General features: G+C 45.4%; 2 protein-coding genes across 8 annotated transcripts in view; one reads left to right on the plus strand and one right to left on the minus strand.

Annotated features, from left to right (window-relative positions):
- LOC140734484 (interferon-inducible GTPase 5-like) overlaps positions 1-12,783 on the plus strand; it is a 24,313-nt gene extending 11,530 nt beyond the window's left edge. For all 4 annotated transcript variants that reach the window (XM_073058491.1, XM_073058492.1, XM_073058493.1 and 1 more), the window contains exons 2-3: positions 5,639-5,773; positions 8,862-12,783. In XM_073058491.1, coding sequence (XP_072914592.1) covers positions 5,754-5,773; positions 8,862-10,062 — 1,221 coding nt within the window. In that variant the 5' untranslated portion in view covers positions 5,639-5,753 and the 3' untranslated portion in view covers positions 10,063-12,783. The remainder of the gene's footprint in view (positions 1-5,638; positions 5,774-8,861) is intronic.
- LOC140734485 (interferon-inducible GTPase 5-like) overlaps positions 1-26,343 on the minus strand; it is a 153,909-nt gene that overhangs the window by 51,950 nt on the left and 75,616 nt on the right. The window lies entirely within an intron of this gene.

Raw genomic sequence — 26,343 nt, forward strand, 5'->3', positions numbered from 1 at the left:
GGCATTGGGGAGTATTGACCTCTTCATCCTGTCTGAGGAGCATTGCATCGATAGTAACCTGTCGCTGAAACTGCTTCTCTGTCTCTGGATGGTGCTATGTAGAGGATGTTCAGGGTTTTCCATAATTGACCGTAGCCTACTCAGCGCCCTTCGCTCAGCTACCGATGTTAAACTCTCCAGTACTTTGCCCACGACAGAGCCCGCCTTCCTTACCAGCCTATTAAGACGTGAGGCGTCCCTCTTCTTAATGCTTCCTCCCCAACACGCCACCACAAAGAAGAGGGCGCTCTCCACAACTGACCTATAGAACATCTTCAGCATCTCACTACAGACATTGAATGACGCCAACCTTCTAAGGAAGTACAGTCGACTCTGTGCCTTCCTGCACAAGGCATCTGTGTTGGCAGTCCAGTCTAGCTTCTCGTCTAACTGTACTCCCAGATACTTGTAGGTCTTAACCTGCTCCACACATTCTCCATTAATGATCACTGGCTCCATATGAGGCCTAGATCTCCTAAAGTCCACCACCATCTCCTTGGTCTTGGTGATATTGAGACGCAGGTAGTTTGAGTTGCACCATATCACAAAGTCCTGTATCAGTTTCCTATACTCCTCCTCCTGTCCATTCCTGACACACCCCACTATGGCCGTGTCATCAGCGAACTTCTGCACATGGCAGGACTCCGAGTTATATTGGAAGTCTGATGTGTACAGGGTGAACAGGACCGGAGAGAGTACGGTTCCCTGCGGCGCTCCTGTGCTGCTGACCACCGTGTCAGACCTACAGTCTCCCAACCGCACATACTGAGGTCTATCTGTCAAGTAGTCCACTATCCAATCCACCATGTGAGAGTCTACTCCCATCTCCGTTAGTTTGTGCCTTAAGATCCTGGGCTGGATGGTGTTAAAGGCACTAGAGAAGTCAAGGAATGTAATCCTCACAGCACAACTGACCCCATCTAGGTGAGAGAGTGATTTGTGCAGCAAATACGTGATAGCATCCTCCACTCCCATCTTCTCCTTATACGCAAACTGAAGAGGATCCCAGGCGTGCCTGGTTTGTGGCCTCAGATTCTGTATTATCAGCCACTCCATGGTCTTCATCACGTGCGACGTCAAGGCAACAGGTCTGAAGTCATTCAACTCCTTTGGTTGTGGTTTCTTCGGTACCGGGACAATACAGGATGTTTTCCACTGTCTGGGTATTCTTCTCTGCTCCAGGCTCATGTTGAAGATGCGCTGTAGTGGTTCTCCCAGCTCAGTCGCACAGGCCCTCAGTAATCGTGGGGAAACTCCATCCGGTCCAGCCGCCTTGCTGGTACAGATCTTCCTCAGTTGACCTTCCACCTGTGCAGCCGTAATCCTGGGCGTGGGCAAGGTCTCCTGTGAGTGGCTATTTTCCTGTGAGGGAAGTAAGCCTGGTGTGGAGTCCTGCGGTGAGGATGAGATTGTGCTGTCGAACCTATTGAAGAAGTTGTTCAGCTGGTTCGCTTTCTCCACATCTCCACTTATGTTTGCCCCCCGCTTTGCACCGCATCCGGTGATGATATTCATCCCATCCCACACCTCCTTCATGCTTTTTTTCTGCAGCTTTTGTTCTAGCTTCCTCCTATACTGCTCCTTTGCCCCCCTTATCTGTACTCTGAGTTCCTTCTGAACTCTTTTAAGCTCCAACCGATCACCATCTTTAAAGGCCCTCTTCTTCTGGTTTAGGAGGCCTTTGATGTGACTAGTGATCCAGGGCTTATTATTGGGATAGCAGCGAACAGTTCTAACAGGAACAACGGCATCCACACAAAAGTTAATATAGTCCGTTGTGCATTCAGTGACCTCCTCAACGCCCCCACAGAGCCCCCCTTGCAGTACATCCCAGTTAGTAGTACCGAAGCAGTCTCTCAGGGCCTGTTCAGCTTCAGGAGTCCACCGTGTGATAGTGGAATGCCTCATCACAATTGATTTATATCTGGGCTGTAACAAAACCAGGTTGTGATCAGCTTTCCCCAATGAAGGCAGTGGGGATGCACTATATGCATCCTCTACGTTTGCATACAGTAGGTCAATAGTCCTATTACCCCTGGTGTAGCAATCCACGTACTGGGAGAAAGCAGGTAGTGTCTTGTCCAAAGCACTAACATCAAATATATGTAAGGTAATGGAAAGGATGATAACAGAAAGGTTATCATATGATCTTGAGAAGAGAGGAAAGCTGGCAAGTTATCAGAGTGGTTTTAGGAAGGGAAGGAATTCCATGGACTCAGTGATAAGGAAATAAGAAAGGCCCAGGCAAATAAAGAATCAGTAGTTGCAGTGTTTTTTGACATTGAAAAAGCCTATGATATGATGTGGAGGGAAGGATTATTAATTAAACTGCACAAGATGGGGATTGGGGGGAGAGTTTTTAATTGGATTAAAGATTTTTTGTTTGGTAGAAAAATTCAAGTTCGAATTGGATCAGAATTATCAAAACAGTACATAGGGGTAAATGGCACACCTCAGGGTAATGTGATTAGCCTGTTACTTTTCATCATTATGATCAATGATGTCTGCACAAAGGTACCAGTGGATATAGGTAGGTCACTGTTTGCGGATGATGGGGCCTTGTGGAAAAGAGGCAGGAACATGGAGCATATAATCAGGAAACTACAAGGAGCAATTGATGAAGTGGTAGAGTGGGGTTATGATTGGGGATGTAGATTTTCAGCTGGAAAAAACTCAAACTGTATTTTTCACTAGGAAAAGAATTGAGGTAGGGAAGAAGTTAAGGATGTATGGGATTGAATTAGAAAGGGTTGGATCATTTAAATTTCTGGGAGTTATATTTGATTCACGATTAACATGGGCAGACCATATCAGGAAAGTTGAGGAGAAATGTAAAAAATAATAAATGTAATGAGATGTTTGACTGGTAGGGAATGGGGAGCAAGTTGTTCAGCATTAAAGAGAATGTATATGGCTTCAGTAAGATCTGTGTTGGATTATGGAAGTGTAGCATATGGATCAGCAGCTAGGTCTCTTAAAAGGAAACTGGATGTGATTCAGGCTCAGGTTTTAAGAGTGTGCAGTGGGGCTTTTAAAACATCACCAGTATCAGCCCTGCAGGTAGAAATGGGAGTAATGCCTTTGGAATTAAGAAGGATGCAATTGATGGTAAACTACTGGGCCTCTGCCTGGAGCCTCGCCTCACCCTGCCCTGCCTCTGCCTGGAGCCTCACCTCACCTTTCCCCGCCCCGCCTCTGCCTGGAGCCTCGCCTCACCTTTCCCTGCCCCGCCTCTGCCTGGAGCCTCGCCCCACCCCACCCCGCCTCTGCCTGGAGCCTCGCCCCGCCCCGCCCTGCCTCTGCCTGGAGCCTCGCCTCACCCCACCCTGCCTCTGCCTGGAGCCTCGCCCCGCCCCGCCCTGCCTCTGCCTGGAGCCTCGCCTCACACCGCCCTGCCTCTGCCTGGAGCCTCGCCTCTGCCTGGAGCCTCACCCCACCCCACCCTGCCTCTGCCTGGAGCCTCTCCTCACCCCACCCCGCCTCTGCCTGGAGCCTCGCCTCTCCCCACCCCACCTCTGCCTGGAGCCTCGCCTCTCCCCACCCCACCCCGCCTCTGCCTGGAGCCTCGCCCCACCCTGCCTCTGCCTGGAGCCTCTCCCCACCCTGCCCTGCCTCTGCCTGGAGCCTCGCCCCACCCCACCCCACCTCTGCCTGGAGCCTCGCCTCTCCTCGCCCCACCCCGCCTCTGCCTGGAGCCTCGCCTCTCCCAACCCCACCCCGCCTCTGCCTGGAGCCTCGCCTCGCCCCACCCTGCCTCTGCCTGGAGCCTCTCCCCACCCTGCCCTGCCTCTGCCTGGAGCCTCGCCCCACCCCACCCCACCTCTGCCTGGAGCCTCGCCTCTCCTCGCCCCACCCCGCCTCTGCCTGGAGCCTCTCCCCAACCCACCCTGCCCTGCCTCTGCCTGGAGTCTCGCCCCGCCCCGCCTCTTCCTGGAGCCTCGCCTCACCCCACCCTGCCTCTGCCTGGAGCCTCTCTTCACCCCACCCTGCCTCTGCCTGGAGCCTCTCCCCACCCCACCCTGCCTCTGCCTGGAGCCTCTCCTCACCCCACCCTGCCTCTGCCTGGAGCCTCTACTCACCCCGCCTCTGCCTGGAGCCTCGCCTCGCCCCGCCTCTGCCTGGAGCCTCTCCCCACCCCACCCTGCCTCTGCCTGGAGCCTCGCCTCACCCTGCCCTGCCTCTGCCTGGAGCCTCACCTCACCTTTCCCCGCCCCGCCTCTGCCTGGAGCCTCGCCTCACCTTTCCCCGCCCCGCCTCTGCCTGGAGCCTCGCCCCACCCCACCCCGCCTCTGCCTGGAGCCTCGCCCCGCCCCGCCCTGCCTCTGCCTGGAGCCTCGCCTCACACCGCCCTGCCTCTGCCTGGAGCCTCGCCTCTGCCTGGAGCCTCACCCCACCCCACCCTGCCTCTGCCTGGAGCCTCTCCTCACCCCACCCCGCCTCTGCCTGGAGCCTCGCCTCTCCCCACCCCACCCCGCCTCTGCCTGGAGCCTCGCCTCGCCCCACCCTGCCTCTGCCTGGAGCCTCTCCCCACCCTGCCCTGCCTCTGCCTGGAGCCTCGCCCCGCCCCGCCTCTTCCTGGAGCCTTGCCTCACCCCGCCTCTGCCTGGAGCCTCTCCTCTCCCCGCCCCGCCTCTTCCTGGAGCCTTGCCTCACCCTGGCTGTGTCTGGAGCCTCACCCTGTTTGGAACTGTCTGTCTGTGTCCACCCCTTCGCTAGGTAGGTCCGGCCATTTGCCACTGTCTTGTTGTGTTCATCGTCCTGTGTAATGAGTCCTGGCCCTATGTTCTGTACCCAAGGTGGGGTCCCGGCTCAGTGTTCCATGTTTCTGTCTCTCCCCTGACCAGGGCTCTGCCTTCTTGCTCTCCCTCGACCCAGGCTCTGTGTCCTGTATTCCAGTCCTCCCTCGACCCAGGCTCTGTGTCCTGCGTTCCTGTCCTCCCTCGACCCAGGCTCTGTGTCCTGCGTTCCTGTCCTCCCTCGACCCTGGCTCTGTGTCCTGCGTTCCTGTCCTCCCTCGATGAACAGTTTTACCAGGAAGTTGCCTAGATTAGAGGACATGTGCTGTGAGGAAAGTTTAGACAAACTGGAGCTGTTTTCTCTGGAGTGTTGAGGGATGGGGTGGTGGAAGGGGAGTGTTGGGGGTTGCAGGGATGTGGGAAATGTGTTAGAAGTATAGAAAATAATGAGAGACCTGTAAGGAGATTATTTTCCTGAAATATCAAACACTACAAGGCGTCGATGAGCTGAGAGGGCATGTTTAAAGTTAATGTTTTTACACAGAGACTGGTAGTGCCTGGAGCTTTCTGCCACAGATGCTGGAGGAAGCAGACACAACAGTAGCATTTAGGAGACATTTAGACAGACACATGAACATGCAGGGAATGCAGAGATATGGATCTTGTGCAGGTAGATGGGATGAGTTTATTTTGTCATCATGGTCAGCAGGAACAATATGAGCCAAGGACCCTGTTTCTATGCTGTGCTGTTCTCTGCACTGGTTTCTTGCATTATTCTCCAGTGATTGAAGGTGATTTGCTGAGCATCATTAAATAATCTTGATAGAAAAATAACCATCAATCCCTCCTTTACTTCCTTCAAGGAGATAACCTACACAAAGACAAAGAGGAGACCCAAGCCCGCAACCACTCTCCCTGTTTGGTGCTGGGATTACTGGATTGTCACACAGGCCACACTGTGAGAAACAGCCGTCAGAAATGGGAGGCAAAAGCTCCAGGTAGGTCAGAACATGCCACACTGTGTGTCTCTACAATGAACCCCACCTCAGCAACTCCTGCCAGTGCACTGCACACTGAGTGCTCAGCATTCTCATTGGTGCATGGGATCTGCTTTGTTGATCAGCTGCCATCCTGATAAATCTGATCCCATTGTGGGGTTGGATCTGGAATTCCTGAGTGTGGACCTAGTGACCGTGTGGAGCAACGATATCAGTGTATGATGGAGGGGAAGCTGTAGGTGGTGGTGTTCCCTTCCATCAAAGTCCTTGTCACAGAACACAGAATGTCTCCACATGGGAACAGGCCCCTCAGCTCATGTTGCTCTGCCACACCATTTAAGCTAATGATATCTCATTGAACCAATTACTCTGCCTGCACATGCTCCATATCTCTCCATTCTCTGCAATTACACATACTTTATCAAAGAACCTCTTAAACTCCTCAATCATATCTATTGCCACCATAACCCCTTTCACCTTAACATTCTTCAACAGATCCAACATCAACTTTTTCTTTATTTTCAAATGCCCCAGCATATTAGCATGCTCCACATTGTTCTCACTGTTCTCTATGACTTTCCCCTTGTTGGATCAATACACAGAACCCTGTAGGATCTCAGTAGGTCAGGCACAGATACTGCATGATCTGCTGAATTTGCCCAGTATTTTGTCTGGTACTCATTTAGGACTTCTCCACATCCTCTACCTCCAAGCGTATGTTTAGTCCTCTATTGTTGAGTGGTCCTACTCTATCCCTGGTTATTCTCTTACATTTGATGTATGTGTAGAATGCCCTGGGATTCCCTTCAATATAACATGCAAGAACTTTTCATTGCCCCTCCTGGGTTACCTAATTCCCTTTTTGAGTTCTTCTCTGGCTTCTTTACATCCCTCAAGGACTCTGTTCGATTATGTTAACTACCTGAACTGTACATACAGTTCCTTTCCCCTCTTGACTGAATTAATAATCTTTTTCAAATGCTCCCTTAATCTGCCACACTTGTCCTTCCATCTGTCTAGAACAAATCAGTTCCATATTCTGTAAAGTTGGCCATTAAACACCTGACAAAGAACAGATTTGCCCAACCACAACTATTCCTGATTAACTCTACCTAATTGCTATTTAAAACTCTGAGAATTTAATGCTTTCCTGTAATATCTATACTCACTCAAAGCTATCAGAATTTAAGGTATTGTAATCACTGTTTCCTCTTACTTCTCCCCACTTAATGGTCAGTCAGCTGACCAGTCACATTTCCCAATAACTGGTCTGGAGTGGCCCTTGTTCCAGTTGGACTATCCACATATCATTTTCAGAAACTGTCTTTGATAAACTTGACAAATTCTGCCCTGTCTAAATCTCTTGCGCAAAGAAGGCCCCAGTCTAATTTGGTGAAATTGCAGTTTCCCAATAAAGGAACCCTGTTGTTTTTGACAATCTTCCCAATCTGCCTGCATGTTTGTTCCTCAATATGTTGGTTGCTACTGGGATCTCTATAATGTAATCCAATCAGAGTAATTGCACCTTGAGTTTTACCCTTATGGGCTCAGTGGATAAGCCCCCATTATCCACTCCCTCTGAGAGCAGCTGTGATATTGTCCCTAATCAGTAGTGCCCTGTTTTATTAGTGGAGATCAGGGGGCTGTGAGCTGCTGTCAGAGTAGCCAAGAAGAAACAGTGTAGGGGACGTGTATGTGACACACAGTGACAAGTCTGTGTGGTATTGGTGTCAAGAGTAGGTGGTGAGACTCTCCTTGTTTGGAGATGGTGACAGCCTGGGCATTTGTTAAAAACATGTTACTAATCTTTGTTTATCCCAGACATGAACATTTTACAGATTTTTCATCTTTTCAAATCACTTGTACATTCTTATTTTTCTTTATGATACCCAGACTCATTTCTGTTGCCACCCTCCACCCCCCCCCCACTGAGCATTCCCACCTTTCCCATGCACCTGCTTATTTCCATCCAACAAATTCTCTCTCACATACACATCAAGTTTCCAGCTTTCCCACCTGCAGGACAAGAAAATTACAGGGGCACATTACAGCGACAGGTTGCTATCGATGCAATGCTCCTCAGACAGGATGAAGAGGTCAATACTCCCCAATGCCATTAGGCTTTACAATTCAACCGCCAGGAGTAAGATATGTTAAAGTGCCGGGGTTGATTGTATTTAATGTATTTAAGTAAACTACTTAAGAACTTTTTAAAAGCTATTATTAATGCTTTTTGAGAGAGTGATTTAGATGCATATCATATTTTTACTGAGTTAAGTATTGTATGTAATTAGTTTTGCTACAACAAGTGCATGGGACATTGGAAAAAATGTTGAATTTCCCCATGGGGATGAATAAAGTATCTATCTATCTATCTATCTATCTATCTAACCTAACAACTAACACCCATGGGAAAAGATCACCCATGGGAAATTGACTTGGTCACAGGAGAACATGCAGACTCCACACGGACAGCACCAGAGACCAGGATGAAGCCAGGTCACTGGTGGTGTCAGTCTGCTGCACCAATTGCAGTACAGTGCCACTGCGCCCCCCTGGGTCACTTTGTTACAGCAGACATGAATTTGTTCAGTTTTCATGATGAAATAAATTGAATCTTGTATATCAGCAAACATATGTCATCTGACCTTGTAGAGAAAGGAAGGTTATTTATGATGGAGTTGATACTGGTTGAACTGGCAGCTATCATGTAAGGACTTCTGCATTGATATCAAGAGATTGTATGGATAGATTTCCAATACTCATAGTTCTAGAGAGCCAGCTTGCAGCCTGACCTATGGTGTTATCCACATGAAATTTACAAGCATTGTTTGTGGTCCTGTAGGTTTGCCTGTATGATAGATAGATAGATAGATAGATAGATACTTGATTCATCCCCATGGGGAAATTCAACTTTTTTCCAATGTCCAATGTTACAATTATCACCCACATCAGAACGAACTGCTGATTTTTGGGGTAACTGGTCACAACAAATTGTCCCAAATAAGATGGGTGACAAGAGAATGGGGATCTGAAGAAATGGAAGTTTTTAATAATTAGAAATGATAATGATCATGTTTCCTTTCAGTCAACAGGTGGCTGAGGCTGAGAATGCCACATTCTTCACAAAGGAAGAGCTCAACAAACTGAAGTCCGACTTTGAAACAGGTGGGGTGAATAAAGTTACATCTCTGATAGAGCAGAAGTTATCAGAACTGGACAAGACAAAGCTTAACATCGCAGTGACAGGAGAAACAGGTACAGGAAAATCCACCTTCATCAATGCCATGAGAGGACTTCGGAGCACTGATCCGGGAGCAGCTGAAGTTGGGATCAGGGAAGCAACAAAGGAGCCAACCAGATACCCACATCCCAATCTGCCCAATGTCTGCTACTGGGACCTGCCAGGAATTGGATCTCCAAAATTTCGAGCAGGTCCTTATCTCAAGAAAGTGAAATTTGAAAGATATGATTTCTTCATCATAATATCAGCTTGTCGTTTCAAAGAAAATGATGCAAAGCTTGCGAAAGAGATTAAACGGCTCAGGAAAAATTTCTACTTTGTCTGCAGCAAGATTGATGCTGATTTTGATTCAATGAGAAAACAGGGGAAGGAAGTTAATGAGGAAAAAGAACTGGAATTTGTTCGGAATGACTGCTTAAAGAATTTGAAGGAAACTGGGATTCCAACCCCGTCAGTGTTCCTGATATCCAGTTTCGAACAGGATCAATATGATTTTGATCGGTTAAATAAAGCACTTGAAGATGATTTGTCAATTATAATGAAAAGTATCTTTGTCCTGGCCTATCCAAACCGAAGTGTAGAGATTATTCAAAAGAAAAAGGAAATACTGCAGAATCGTATCTGGATGTTGGCAACGCTTTCGGGAGCAGTGGGAGCAGTCCCTGTTCCTGGTCTCTCCTTTGCTTGTGATATAAGCATACTGATTGGGGCAATAATCTATTTCCGTAAGTGTTTGTGTCTGGATGGTTCCTCGCTTCAAAGACTGGCCAACATCACAAATAAACCTGTGAAAGAGCTTAAGGCTATAGTTAAAACTCCCCTGCTGGGGGAAATAAATAAAGATACAATTGTAAGGTTAGGTTGGCGTACTACAGTTGTTGCCATTTCAGCTGTGGAATTTGCTTTTCACTTCGTCCCTCTCATTGGTTCCATTTTTGGAGCAGGATCATCATTTCTCCTGATCTATTCAATACTGACCGATGCACTAAAGGACCTTACGGAGGACGCAGAGAGGGTGATGAAGTTTGCATTTGGCAACAATTAACTGGTCAGCACCAACATCATGGTCTGCTGTGGTTAAAATATTTGAGGCCTGTCTCTAAACCCTGCCGTAATTCCACATGAAAACTTTCCCCTTTGTTGCTTTCCTTTCTGAAATATTGCTTATCCATTTCTGAGGAACACTTGTGTCTGACTGAGGGACTGAAACTCCGTTAAAGACACGAAACAGGTGGACATAAATGACATGTGATCCTAATTTGAAGAGGAGCCGAGAAGTTATCTCCAGGTGTCTGAATGATGCTCACCCGTCAATCAATAGCCTGTGTCAGACTGTGTGGACATTATAAGGTCACAGTGTTTGCAATATTGCTGTGTACAAACTAGTGGCTGTGTCTTCCCTTCAATATCTGTAAAGATCTGATTGTGACATCATTAAAAATGTAGTGGAAAGGCATTTCAGGAAATCATTAAAGCATGACTCCTAACTGAAGCACAACTCACATTTAAAAGAGCTGTTGAAATCATTAAATCAAAACAAACCAGCAGCCTGAGACACAACAGCAGACAGAGACAATTGAGTTTCAGTCAGGAATGAAAGTGAACGTGAACAAAATTGCAGTGTCTGAACAGGAACCAGCCTGACCAATCAAATTGTGTGACTGTTGTGGCAATGACTCACATACATCAGACAATTGCAGGTTTAAAGGTGAAACTTTCAGAAAATACAACAAAGTAGGTCACAAAGCATGTCTGGCAGACAAAACTAAATAGACTGCACAGGAAAGACAAAGTGATAAAAAGTTGTTGCAGTTTCACAAAGAGCACTAATCTGCATGTTTTTCATGAAAATTCTAACAGTTGTTATGACCTCAGCCCCCTCCTTTGTGAGAATCGCAAGAGCCCTAGTCAAAGGGGGGTCAACTGACCCAAGAGGGGGAGAGACGTGCTGAATAGACACAGGAAATTGGAGAGAGAGAGGGAGACGTGCGGAAGACCACGTTCTCCTGAGAAGCAGAATAAAGTGACTCTGACTATTGTCTCATGAAGACCACGTGTAAAGCCCTAGGGCAACGTGGGCTAGGCAGCCTCCCTAGGGCAGCCTCACCCCCCACCCTGATTGACATCTACAACCCTGCCAGTCCAGATAAAAGGTGGGCTGCCGAGGCGGGGCCTGAGACGCACCAGAAGATACGCGAGAATTCCTGCGACAGCGTTTTGATAGCGACAGCCGGTGGTGGGGTTCGTGTGCGTCTTTTCCTTGCCTGGGATTGGCGACCTCACCACGGAAGAACGGCCTAGCTACAGGGGAGGCCACAGATGAGAGTCCATTCCCCAACGAGACTTCCAACGAACTCCTACAGGTTGGAAAACCTGTTGGGTAAATATTTCATTCTCTCTCTCTCTTTCTAACAAAAGTGCACCAACGCGACACCACGACAACGGCAGCTGGTGGAACTGCAGTGACCACAAAAGGACCTTTAGATATCCAGCAAACAATATATATCTACATTACCCCTAGACAACGATAGAGCTTATTTCTGATTGATTATTACTATACCTGTGCTTTAGATTGAGTTGTGACGATGTACATGATCTGAATGTTTTGTATTAACCATGCATTTGTGCCCCTTTATAAATAAAAACGTTTGAAAATAGTAGCATCCGGCTTCAGCGGACCCATCTATCTTTGCTGATAAGTCACCCGGTTACTGGGGAACGTAACACAGTAATGAGAGTGACACAGGACTGGATGGACAGGATTTACATCGTGAAAACTGACAAGAGAAAAGCAGTATGAAGCAGAAATGATTCAGAAAATTAATTAAAATGGAATTGCACAAAATCAGATTGAAAGTCATCTCTGAACTGAAGCCTGCAGACGTCCAACTAAGAACGTATACTGTAGAAAGATCACTCCAGTGGGAGTGACATTTGTAATAATGAGATACAACAACCAACAAGACACATTGAGTTTGTATGTGGTGAAAACAGCAGGACCAGCATTGAGGGGATGTGAGTGGCTGAGACAACGACAACTTGACTGGAGATATATCCTCCATTTGCATGCCACATCCTCTGCCATAGAGTCAACAGAAAATGACTTGAGAATGATTCTGGATAAAACCACAGCAGTGTTCAAAGATGGCATTGGAAAACTCAGACATATCAACAGTAAAATACTGTTATGCCACACCAAAGTGTTACAAAGCCCATCCAGTTCCTTATACTGTCTGCAAAAAAAGATTCAGATAACTAGATCAGCTGGAGACTATATCAGTATTTTCAAGGTTGAGTGGAGCCCATGGGTAACACCAGTAGTTCCAGCAGCCAAGAAGAATGGGTCTGACAGGATCTGTGGTGATGTTAAGGTCACCACCAACCCAGTCCTGAAAGTAGATCAATGCCCTCTGCCCAGGATAGAGGATATGTTTGTAATCCTTTCTGGAGGGAAGTATTTCAGCTTTTGGCATCCAGAGGCTGACCAACAGATGGTGAGCTCAGACACTGTACTCACACATTATGATCCACCTCATCCAGGGAAGCTTGCCTGTGATGCCTTGTCTTGTGGTGCAGATGCATTCATGTCAACTGTTATCAGTGATGGAAGTGAAGGGTCTCACGAGTGAATCTGCAGGAGCTGGAAATAAATAAAAACACAAAATTCTGGCAGAACTCAGCAGGCCAGACAGCATCTATGGGAGGAGGTAGTGACAACATTTCGGGCCGAAACCCTTCATGAGGAGTGAAGTAACGTGGGATGGTCGAGGGGGGATAAGAAGTGGGGGGAGGGATAAAGTAGAGAGCTGGGAAGTGATAGGTTGGAGGGAAATGGGCTCGGGAAAGGTGGAGAATTATGGGAAATAAAAGAGAAAGAAAGGTAGGGCTTGGGGGAGATTATAGTGAGGGGGGAAAATGAGAGAGAAAGAGAACCAGACTAAGGGGATAAGGGGGGGCAGGGGTATCAACAGAGGTCTGTGAATTGGATGTTCATGCCGGCAGGTAGGAGGCTACCCTGGCGGGAGATAAGGTATTGCTCCATCAACCTGCGCGCGGCCTCATCTTGATGGTAGAGGAGGCCATGGACAGACATGTCAGAGTGGGAGTGGTCAGTGGAATTGAAGTGTGTGGCCACAGGGAGATCCCGCCACTGCTGGAGGACTGAGCGCTGGTGTTCGCCGAAATGGTCTCCCAGTCTGCGGCGGGTCTCTCCAATGTATAAATGGCCACATCGGGAGTACTGGATACAGTACAGCCTTTGCATCACATTCCCTGACCAGTGCAGAGAAAATAATGCACGGATTGACAGAGGGACATTGAGTCTTGTTTGGGGAGTCAAATGGTACAACCACGACCTGTATGGGAGAGAGTTTACCGTCATTACTGATTATCAACCACCTTAAATCCACAGCAGGGTATTCCACTAACTTCAGCAGCACAAATGTGAAAATGGGCTCTGATTATTGGAGGACACAATTACAAGATTGAATTCAAGAGGATGAGAAATCATAGGAATGCTGATGGATTGTCCTGTTTAGACCTGGAAAAGGAACTTCCTAAAAATTTTACAGAAGATTTGTAATTTCCTCTTGATTAAGACAAAGCATATCGGCACTGCACCACCCAGCTACAAAATGGTTTAGTGGAGAGGTTTGTCCAGAGTCTAAAGACTGCACTGCGATCAATGTCAGCAGAACACAATAACACTGAATCTGCTACCAAAATGTGTGGTAGTTCACTGGTCAGTCAAAAGGCAAGGAATTTGACTAAAAACACAGCTAATGACCCCTTTTCTGAAGCAATCTGTTGTATATTTCCACTGCAAACAGTGAAGAGGCATGCAAGGCAAAGCAAATTCACGGGATGAACCATCATGGTACTTTGCAGAATTTAGGCAATGTAGTGAGGCATTTGGAGAGGAGATATCAAGGCAGAGGAGTTTTGACACCCATGCAACTGGCCCACATGCGGGTTAGATTGCTCTGGGCACCAAGCCAATTTGGAGAAATAAAGAGTGGCTTTAGGTGGGGCAGTGAAATCTGGGCATGGAGCGAGTTGCTAGGCAGTGTGGTCTAGGCCCGGAGCCTTTCGCTGCAGCTTTGCCTGGATCCTAGTGTGTGACGTATGATACACTGTTTGGGCAATTTAAACACTGGCCCAGATATACTAGAAAGACAGAGTGTCAGGATTGAAGGCGAGAGCCGATATCACTCACTCTCCCGTGATGTCCACTCCTCTCCATGGTGCTGAGGTTATGAAGACTGCCCCAGCTGCTGTGCTCCGTACCTGCTAATATAGTGAACTGATACTGAGGCTTTGGGCCTACTGCGGGCTGCTCTGGGGTTTGGAGTGGAAGACTCACTTCAGTTCAGAATGTTGTTGCTCAGTTCTAATGTTCACATGATTTGTGTTTCTTTCTCCCTCTCTCTGTGCATCGGGTGTTGGTCTTCATTTTATTTTATTTTCATTGGGTTCCTTTGGGTTTCCTACTTTGTAGTTGCCTATAAGCAAACAAATCTCAAGACTGCATTATTCATACGTCCTTTGATAATAAATGTACTTTGAAACTAGAATCAGAATCTCACCAGCTTCCTCCTTGCATGTCGTAATGCAACACACTCCACAACCATCAACTCACCAGCTATTCTGTGGATGTCTATATAGCAGTTGTATTATATAGTAAATGGTACATCGATGTGTGTATTATGTGAGTGGCTGAGTAGCAGAGTGGGTGATATTGCAAATAAATTGTTTGATTAAGCATTCTTTGTTTTATTTAATAAACAATTATGGATAATATGAATAAGTGTGTGAATGTCATACGTCATCACATCACCATGTTATAAGCGCACACCTAGATAATTGTAAAAACAAAGACTACATGTTTGTCCCAGTCTCCCTGTGTTTTTTTAATTAGTTTTATGATTTGGAGTTACAAGACATAACAGTGTTGTTCCTTCAAACTGTGTGTGGCCTCATCATGGCACTAAAGGAGGCCATGGTCAGGCATTTAGGAATGGGAATGGAAAATCAAATTGAAATAGGTGATCATGGATAAATCCCACCTATAGTGATAGACAGAGCAAAGGTCCTCAATGAAGCAGTTCCCATTCCACATGAGGTCTCTCTGATGTACAAGAGGCCACACTGTGAGCACTGGATTCAGTAGATGACACCGACAGACTCATAGGTGAAGTGTTGGGTCACCTGGAAGGACAGCTACCCCCTGAAAGGTGATGAGGGAGGAGGAGTAGGGGCAGGTTTAGCACACCTGTTGCAGGGATAAGTTGTAGCAGGGAGATCAGTGGAGACGGATAAGTGGACAAGGGAGTCGTATAGAGAACATGCTCTATGGATGGGGTGGGGTCTAGTGGGATAGAAAGATGTACTTAGTGGTAGGAACCCATTGGAAATGGTGAATGTTACAGAGAATGATACAGAGGCTTGTGGGGTGATAGGTAAGACAAGGGGAACCCAGTGGGAAAAGAGCAGTATAGTCAAAATAGCTGGGAGAGTTACTTGGTTTATAAAATATATCTGTAGATTGACTATATCCAGAGACAGAGAAATCAAGGAGAAAAGAAGTGTCAAGGAAGGACCAAGTGAATTTGACAGCAGGGTGGAAGTTAGGGGCAAAGTTGATGAAACAGATGTGCTCAGCAGGGGTGGAGGAAGCAATACCAATGCAGTCATCGATGAAGCACAGAAAGAGTTGGGGAGGGTTACCAGTGTAGGCTTGTAGCCAACAAAAAGTCAGGTATAGCTGGGGTTGTCACAGAGGCCCATGGGAACACCTTGGGATTGGAGAAAGTGGGAGAAACCAAAGGAGAACCAGTTCTGCCAAAGAGAGGAGGGTGGTGGTGGAGCAGAACTGTTCAGGTCTGTTGTTCAGGAAGAAGCAGAGACATTGACATCCTTCCTGATGAGGGAGAGAACTGTATAGGAACTGGATATCCATAGTGAATATGAGGTGATCAAGGCCAGGAAACTTAGTGACTAAGGTGTTCGAGAGCATGTGAAGTGTCACAGATGAAGATAGAAAGGGACCGAACCAAAGGATTCTGAGTATTTGTGTAGTGAGGCAAGCTACCTCAATGCAGGGAACCAGAATGTGACCCATGGGGAGATGTCTGATGGATCAGTTGAATGCTGTATTGAACCAGGAATTGAACTGCTGTTACTGTAAGAGAAATTGTGTGATGCAGGTGGAGAATTATGGAGAAGCAGGTTTTGGATGACACAATGTGAGGAACGGAGAGGGGTGTAGAACCCATTTGACAATGAATAATCTTGTTGAAATAATGGGCAGTGATACACTTTGTACTTCATACTGCTGGGGTGTGCAGTTCAATGAGAATATAAATGTGTAAAGGGATCTGCCAGATGTGAACACCTCACCTGTAGAATGCAGAGTAATGGACACAGCTGTTATCCTCCAGACCACTCAGTCACAAACATCTTTTCATTACAATGGTTGATCAGATATTTGGTAGAATTACCTTTTTCCATTAGATACAGGTCATCCTTAATGACACTTGGAATAAAGAAAAGGACAACTCCACAATCCAGTGAATCACAGTAACCATTGAGATTTACAATGGGCTGTTTTCACAGTGTTGGTCACTGATCTACAATATCTATGTTCACCTGTGAAGCATCTTCACACAAGTTTTCCCCAATCTTTTCATTGGTGAGTTTCTGGGTTGATGAGTGATTTCCACATTGTAACACTTTCACACAGGAGGGGTAAAGAAGCAGTGCCCACAAAAATGTTGAAACAACTTGCAGATGGCTAAATCGTAACTCTCAGCTGGATGTCACAGCTTTTGAAAACTGTGAATGCATTTGGAAACATTTTTTAAAAGATTGATTAAAGATTAGCTGTGCATTGAAACATTGAAACTTACAGTGAAATGCATCGTGTCTGTCAATGTCCAATACAGTCCGAGGATGTTCTGGGAACAGCCCACAATTGGCACTATGATTCTGGTACCAATATAGTACTTATTAACCCTGAGCTGTACATATGGGCATCCAGAGGAAATGCACACAATCACGGGGAGTACGCACAAACTCCTTATAGACAGTAACCTTCCAATCACTGGCAGTGTAAATATGTATGCTACTGTGCTGCCAAACATCATCGAACTATTAAAAATCAGAAAACTATTACAACTGTACAGGAGAAAATATACTTAACTATCCAAGGCACTGAAGTAAAATTAACAAATAAAAAATGTAAATTCCATTAAAATTACAGTGATCTTTCACAGACATTTACATTCAGAGAGTCATAGAAAAGTACAGCTCATTGCACACTGTCATGACCCTCTGAGTGAAGAAATTTCCCCTCATGTTCTGCTTAAACTTTTCACCTTTCATCCTTAATTCATGACACTAGATTGTAGTCCCACAAACCCTCAGTGGAAGAGGCCTGCGAGCATTTACCCTATCTATACCCCTGATAATTTTGTATACCTCTATCAAATCTCCCCTCAATCTTCTACAATCTAAGGAATAATGTCCTAACCTATTCAAACTTTTCTTATAATTCAGGTCCTTGAGATATCCTTGTAAATTTTCTTGGTACTCTTTCAACCTTATTTACATCGATCCTGTACCTAGGTGACCAATCTGCACACAATACTCCAAGCAACAAACACAAAATGCTGGACTCAGCAGGCCAGGCAGCATCTATGGAAGTTGACCCTTCGGCAGGACTGAAGAAAAAAAGGTGAGGAGTAGAGTTAAAAGTTTGGGCTAGGGGAGGGAGAAGCACAAGATGACAGTTGAAACTGGGAGCAGGAGGGGTGAAGTAAAGAACTGGGAAGTTGATTCTTGAAAGAGATGCAGGGCTGGAAAAGGGGGGAAACTATTAGGAGAGGACAGAAGGCCATGGAAGAAAGAAAGAAAAGGAGGAGGAGCACCAGAGGAGGGCAAAGGGTAGGCAATGAGACAAGGTGAGAGAGGGAAAAGGAGATGGGGAATGGTGAAGGGTTGGGGGGCCTTACCGGAACTTCGAGAAATCAATGTTCATGCCATCAGGTTGGAGGCTACCCAGATGGAATATAAGTTGTTTTTCCTTCAACCTTAGTGCGGCCTCATCGCAACAGTAGAGGAGGCCATGGATAGACATATAGAAATGGGAATGTGAGGTGGCCACACCGGGAACACTGGACACAGTATATGAACACAACAGATTCTCAAGTGAAGTGACACCTCACCTGGAGGGACTGTTTGGGGACCTTAATTGTAGTGAAGGAGGAGGTGTAGGGGCAGGTGTAGCATTTGTTCTGCTTGCAAGCATAAGTGCCAGGAGGGAGATCAGTTGGGGAGAGACTAATGGACAAGGGAGTTGTGTAGGGACGATCCCTACAGAAAGTGGGAATGGGGTAGGGGGACGAGGGAAAGCTGTGCCTCCTTGTTGGATCCCTTTGGAGATTGCAGATGTTGCAGAGAATTATGTGCCACAATTCAATCTAGATCTCACCAATGTCTTATACAATTTCAACATCCCATCTCCTGTACACAGTACTTTGATTTATGAAGACCAATGTTCCAAAAGTTTTCCTTCTGATCCTATTATAATCCTATCTAACTGTAAAGCCACTTTAAATGAATTATGAATCTATATCCTCAGATCCCTTTGTTCTACCACTCTCCTCAGTGCCCTACTGTTCACTGTGTAAGACCTACCTTGTTTGGTCCTATTGAAGTGCAACCCCTCACACTTGTCTGTATTAACTTCCACGTGCCAATTTTTCAGCCTATTTTGCCAACTGATCTATAACCCACTGCAAGCCATGATAGTCTTTCTCGCTGTCCGCCACACCCCAATCTTGGTGTCATCCACAAATTTGCTGATCCAGTTGACTAAATTATCACCAAGGTCATTGATATAGATGACAAACAACAATGAACCCTGCACCAGTCCTGCAGAGCACCACTAGTCACAGACTCCTGTCAGAATGGCAAATAGCTATAACCACTCTCTGGCTTCTCCCACAAAGCCAATGTCTAATCGAATTTACTACCTCATCTTCAATGTCAAATGACTGAACCTTCCATGCAGGACCTAGTAAAAGTAACTTGCTAAAATCCATATAGACAGTATCCTTCAACTTTCCTGTTAACTTCCTCAATTAATTCTATAAGATTATTTTGATACAATCTACCTCACACAAAACCATGCCAACTATCCCTAATCAGTCCTTGTCTATCAAAATGCTTATAAATCTGGACTCTTGGAATGATTTCTGAGAACCTTTCCATAACTGATGTCAGACTCACTAGCCTATAATTTCCTGGTTTATGTTTACAGCCTTTCTTAAAGAGCAGAACAACACTAGTTATCCTCCAATACTCTGGTAACTATCCTGACACTAAGGATGGTTTAAATATCTTCACTAGGGGCCCAGAATCTCTGCACTTGCCTCCTGTAGGAACCCCAGAATGCTGAGCTGCCAGTCCTGCCCATCCTGTAACCAAGTCTCACTAAAGTCTGCAATATCATAATTCTACGTTTCGATTGTTGCCCTGAACTTTCCCGCCTTTCCTATGATACTTCTTTCATTGCAATACATGCCATGCAGTACACTAATCTCACCATGCTGATTCTTTTGATTCCTGACTTTGTCTGAGGTCTTACCATCATCTTTCCATTTCCCTTATCTGAAGTGAATAATGTCACTGCTCCTGGCAGTCTAGACTGCCTCAAGTTCAAAGTTCAAAGTAAACTTGTTATCATTGTATGTATATGACACCGTGTTCTACCCTGAGAGTCAATTACTTGCTGGCATTCACAGTAGAACAAAGAAATACAATAGAATCATTGAGAAACCGCACACAAAGACGGACAAGAAAACTGTGCAAAAGAAGACCAACTGTGTAAATACAAATAAATAAACAAAAACACAAATAAATGAATAAATACATAAACACAGATAGGCAGACTAATAAGGAAAGAAAGCAAGCTGAGAACATGAGTTGTAGAGTTTTTGAAAATGAGTCCATAGGTTGTGTTCAGTGATCAGTTCAGTGTTAAGGTGAGTAAATTATCCACGATGGTTCAGGAGCCTGATGACTGAAGGGTAATAACTGGCCCTAAACCTGGAGGTGTGGGACCTAAGGATCCTTTACCTCCTTGCCAAAGGCAGAAGTGAAAAGAGAGCATGGCCTGCATGGTGGTGATGACGGATCTGTGTATAGATTTAACAGTGTCATTTCAGCAAACAGACAAAATCTCACTGATCATGAGAACATTGCCTCCTTCACAACATGTTTGGACCAGGAACATCAGGATTACCATCAATCAAAATTAAGCTGGTAACTGCAGACATAATGCACTCTGCTGGTTGCCACCAGGGTCATTGAATCAATGTTTAGTGATGGTAAAGGTTACTCTGTGGTTGAAAATGTGATAATCAGCAGGGATCAGTGATGTGAAATCCTTGGGACTGAGGGGAGGGAGAGGAGAATAACCTGAAAAAGGGCCTGGAGATGTCTGGTTACACTGGGAACAATGGCGACATCTGAAAGTAGATGCTGGTGAGGTGGATGTTGAAGACAAGAAAACCCTCTCCTTGTTCTGTGTGGGTGGAAAGTGTGTGAGAACGGAAGTGTGGGATGAAGACTGAAAGTTACAGAGAGATGAGGACGAATCAAAGCCAGGATCCGGGAAAAGAATCTTAACAAACTTCAGAGTTCAAAGTATATTTATTATCAAAGTACATTTATGTCACCATACACAACCCTGTGATTCATTTCCTTGTGGGCATACTTAATAAAATCTTAATAGAATAATAACCACTATAGAATTCATGAAAGACCATTTCTGTGTTCAACCAATGTGCAAAACACAACAAACTGAGCAAATACAAAAAGAAAGAAATAATAAAAAGGTAAGTAAGCAAGAAATATCAATAAAGAGTCAGGACAATTGAGTCTGTGGGCTGCGGGAACATCTCAATGATGGGATCTGTGAAGTTGAGTGAAGTTATCCCTAACGTTAAAAACCTGATGGCTGAGGGGCAATAACTGATCCTGAACTTGGTGGTGTGGGAGTCGAGGCTCCCGTACCTCTTTCCTGATTTCAGCAATGTGATGAGAGGATAGTCCTGTGTGGTGGGGATTTGTGATGATAGATGCTGCTGTATTGCTCAGTGGTGGGGAGGGCTTTAACCGTAAAGGACGGGGGCAGTATCTACTACTTTCATTCAAAGGCATTGGTATTTCTCTACGAGGCTGTGATTCAGCCAGTCGATATACACTCCACTACAGATCTAAGGATGTTTGTGAAAGTTTTAGATGTCATGCCAAATCTCCACCAACTGTTAAGGAAGTAGAGGGGCTGCTGTGCTTTCTTTGTTACCACACATAGGTGCTGGGCCCAGGACAGATCCTCTGAAATAATAACACTGAGGAATTTAAAGTTGCCGACCCTCTCCAACTCTGATCCTCAGATGAGGACTGGCTCATGGACCTCTGGTTTCCTCCTTCAGAAGTCAACGTTCAGCTCCTTGGTCTTGCTGACATTGAGCAAGAGGTTGTTATGGTATCACGGCCAGATTTTCAATCTCTCTCTGATATCCTGATTCATCATTAGTCTATGATAGTGGCGTTATCAGCAAACTTGAATGTGGCATTGGAGCTGTGCGTAGCCACTTGCCGATCTGAATCATGTCACCCAGTACAGGAAGGAAAATCTCTGAAAGTGGGGTTAGAGATTTGCTGATGCTGTGAAAATTCTATTATGGGCCTGACATTGCCATTGACTCCTCCACACTGGCTGCTATACTCTTTACTCTGTTCAATAAAGTGAATACAATAAAGTTCAATTCATTCCCCTTCTGGTAGCAGGTGCTTTGCTGATTCGCCCTTAAAATTACACAAATTCACCCTCTCTCAGGGGATAAATATCCTTCTGGAGATGCCATCAGACAAATGGCCTCACACACTGGCTCACAGTCACCATTTTAAACAAAATAATCAACGGCAATGTGATGTACTCTGCAGCATCAAACAGAAATGTTAATAAATGTGGTCAAAGGAAACAAAGTCCCTCAACCAGCAAACAGAGAACCAATGTGAATCAATGTCGATTTATTGTGTTTTTAGCCAATTGAACAGTCAAGGTTCCCAAAAGTGGTGATATCGCTAGAATCAGGACAGTAGAAGTTTATTAGCGGGTGATAATGATAAAGAGGGCAGTTGGGGTAGGGCACTCAGTAGCAAGATGGGTGGTGCAGCTCAGGGATAAAGAAATTATCTTAAGAAATTAATTACTTGTTATAAACATTTGACCCTCATACTTGTACCATTGCTGAACATAATCTTTTTATGAAAAAGCTGATGGTAAACGATCTTCAAAAACAATGAAGAGGTGAACGAAGATGAGGCTGATTCAAATGTCGAAGCTTGTGGATGCATTGTAAAAGCATCTTCGAGGCAAATTTGCAGTGAGATCGAAGCATGTTCAAGGCAAAGACACAGTGAGGTCAATTCATGTTCGAGGCGAGTGGAGTGGAGGTAGGTTGAAGGGGAGGAGAGGAAGATTTGAGACCTTTCCACGTAAACAGAGAGTGGTTTGATTGATCTAATCACCAGGATGATTCGGAAAGGTCAGGTTTGCACTGAAACGTTGCAGCAGGGTGCAGACCCAGAGCACATCAATACAACAGGACCAGGTGCTAGTGTGACAAATTACTTAATGTTTAGGTGATTTAAATGCCGGGCCAGATGGATTATAAATGCGGAGTGTCAGGACGAAGGGCGAGGATCAAGCCGGTTCTGCTCACTGCTCTGCGATGTTTATTCTGCTCTACACTGAACTGAGGCTGCGGCTGGGGCCTGCTCCAGCTGCTCTGGGCTTTGTGTCTGAAGTTCACTTCTGTTCCAAATACTACTTGGTTACTTTTATTGTCTGCACGGTTTGTTTTCTTTCTCTCTGCTCAAAGGGTGATTGTCAGTTTTTTAATGGGTTCTTTGAGGAGGTGACCAGGCATACAGATGAAGGTAGAGCAGTGGATGTGAGCTACATGGATTTTAGTAAGGTATTTGACAAGGTTCCACACAGTAGGTTTATTCAGAAAGTCAGAAGGCATGGGATCCAGGGAAGTTTGGCCAGGTGGATTCAGAATTGGCTTGCCAGCAGAAAGCAGAGGGTCGTGGTGGAGGGAGTACTTTCGGACTGGAGGGTTGTGACTAGTGGTGTCCCACAAGGATCGGTTCTTGGACCTCTACTTTTCATGATTTTTATTAACAACCTGGATGTGGAGGTAGAAGGGTGGGTTGGCAAGTTTGCAGCCGACACAAACGTTGGTGGTGTTGTGGATAGTGTTGAGGATTGTGGAAGATTGCAGAGAGACATTGATAGGATGCAGAAGTGGGCTGAGAAGTGGCAGATGGAGTTCAACCCAGAGAAGTGTGAGGTGGTACACTTTGGAAGGACAAACTCCAAGGCAGAGTACAAAGTAAATGGCAGGATACTTGGTAGTGTGGAGGAGCAGAGGGATCTGGGGGTACATGTCCACAGATCCCTGAAAGTTGCCTCACAGGTAGATAGGGTAGTTAAGAAAGCTTTTGGAGTGTTAGCTTTCATAAGTCGAGAGATAGAGTTTAAGAGATGCGATGCAATGATGCAGCTCTATAAAACTCTAGTTAGGCCACACTTGGAGTACTGTGTCCAGTTCTGGTCGCCTCTCTATAGGAAGGATGTGGAAGCATTGGAAAGAGTATAGAGGAGATTTACCAGGATGCTTCCTGGTTTAGAGAGTATGCATTATGACCAGGGATTAAGGGAGCTAGGGCTTTACTCTTTGGAGCGAAGGAGGATGAGAGGAGACATGATAGAGGTGTACAAGGTATTAAGAGGATAGATAGAGTGGACAGCCAGCACCTCTTCCCCAGGGCACCACTGCTCAGTACAATTTGTCACTTCAGGGGAGAATATCTCCTGAACATAACAGATTCTCTAAATCTGTTATAATTATCCTTTATTCTGACAGGTACGTACAAGCTTTGTACTTTCAAAATTTCATATTTGAAAGTCACCCACTTACCAAGTATGCTTTGCCAGAAAACAGACTTACCATATCCACAATTCCCATATCCATTAAAATTGCCCTTACTCCAGATTGGACCAGACCTGTCTCTTTCCATATCTACTTTGAAACTAATGGCATTATGTTCACTAGATGCAAAATGTTCCCCAACACAAACTTCTATCACCTGCCCTGTCTCATTCCCTCATAGGAGAATAGAACAAATATCGCACACTCTCTCATTTGTGAGCTGATTAAGAAAAGTATCCTGAACGCATTTGACAATATCGATTGCATGTAGTTCATTTACATGTAGCCCCCAGGTAAGCCTCAGGCTCGCTCAGCTCACTTTCATCTAAGGGGAGCAGCCTTCATCCCCGCCAAACTGGGTAATCAGTTTGTGAGGATGCTGTGTGATGTACCCCACCATGCTAAATAACAGACAGTACACCATATGTGATTAAATGATTACACTTTATAGATCATATTGGAACTATGTACTTAATAGAGATACAATATAAAGGGAAAAAGTAAAAGGCGCCAAACTTATCAAAGTTCAACCTCTGTGTGCACAACAGTTGGAGCTCAATTAACGGAGGCTTCTTTCCACCAGTCGACCCCCCTCTGACCTCCTCGACCCGCCGCCTGGGACCAACCACGGTGGTCGACCAGACGCTCCACACGAGTCTGTTCTCATCTCCTCTCCTCATCGATGACCCTGGGCCTCAGACTCCCGCTCGGGGTCTGTCCTGTCCCCCAGTTTACAGCACTGCGTCTCCTCTCTCTGACCCCATCACGCCTTCTCCCCATAGCCTGCAAAAACAATAGCTTACAGACCCACAAGAAAAAATAACATCTATCCCAAATGGTTAGCAAATGAATACAATTCTCGTTATCAGTAATTATAACCCAAACAAGCTGCAAGAGAGAAGCACTTTCTTAACAGTTAACTAACAAAGAAGCCATTTTATTAGCCTTAGCAGTAACATAAAAGAAGAAACTCCTTACATACAGTATGGGAGTCCGAGTCAATATGTGAAGTTAAAATCACCTACTTTAACAACCTTATGTTTCTTGCAACAGTCTGTGGTTTCTCTGCAAATTTGTTCCTCTAAATCCTGCGCACTGTCGGATGGTCAATAATCAGAATCAGAATCAGAATTAGAATCAGGTTTATTATCACCAGCATGTGTCATGAAATTTGTTAACTTAGCAGTAGAAGTTCAATGCAATACATGATATAGAAGAAGAAAAGAATAAATAAATAAGTAAATCAATTACAGTATACGTATATATTGAATAGATTAAACATTGTGCAAAAACAGAGATAACAAATATTAAAAATTGAGGGAGTGTTCACGGGTTCAATGTCCATTTAGGAATTGGATGGCAGAAGGGAAGAAGCTGTTCCTGAATCACTGAGTGTGTGCCTTCAGGCTTCTGTACCTCCTGCCTGATGATAACAGTGAGAAAAGGGCATGCCCTGGGTACTGGAAGTCCTTAATAATGGACTCTGCCTTTCTGAGACAACGGTACTTGAAGTTGTCCTGGGTACTTTGTAGGCTGGTACCCAAGATGGAGACGACTAAATGTACAACCCTCTGCAGCTTCTTTTGGTCCTGTGCAGTAGCCCCTCCCCAAACCAGACGATGATGCAGCCTGTCAGAAGGCTTTCTACAGTAAATCTATAGAGGTTTTTGAGTGTACTTGTTGACCTACAAAATCTCTTCAAACTCCTCGTGAAGTACAGTTACTGTCTTACCTTCTTTATAACTATATTGATATGTTGGGAACAGGCTAGGTCCTCAGCGAACTTGATACCCAGGAACTTGAAACTGCTCACTCTCTCCACTTCTGATCCCTCTATGAGGATTGGTATGTGTTTCTTCATCTTAATCTTCCTGAAGTCCACAATCAGCTCTTTCCTCTTCGTGATGTTGAGTGCCAGGTTGTTGCTGCGACACCACTACACTAGTTGGCATATCTCATTCCAGTACACACGTTCACCTCCATTTGAGATTCTACCAACAATGGTTGCCTCATCAGAAAATTTATAGATGGTATTTGAGCTATGCCTAGCTACACAGTCATGGGTATAGAGAGAGTAGAGCAGTGGACTCAGCACACACCACTGAGGTGCACCAGTGTTGATCTTCAGCGAGGAGGAGATGTTATCAGCAATCCACACAGATTGGGGTCTTCCGGTTAGTAAGTCGAGGATCTAATTGCAGAGGGAGGTACCGAGGCTCTGGTTTTGTAACTTCTCAATCTGGATTATGGGAATG

This window comes from Hemitrygon akajei, chromosome 10, assembly GCF_048418815.1.
Source record: "Hemitrygon akajei chromosome 10, sHemAka1.3, whole genome shotgun sequence".
Taxonomy (NCBI): Eukaryota; Metazoa; Chordata; class Chondrichthyes; order Myliobatiformes; family Dasyatidae; genus Hemitrygon; species Hemitrygon akajei.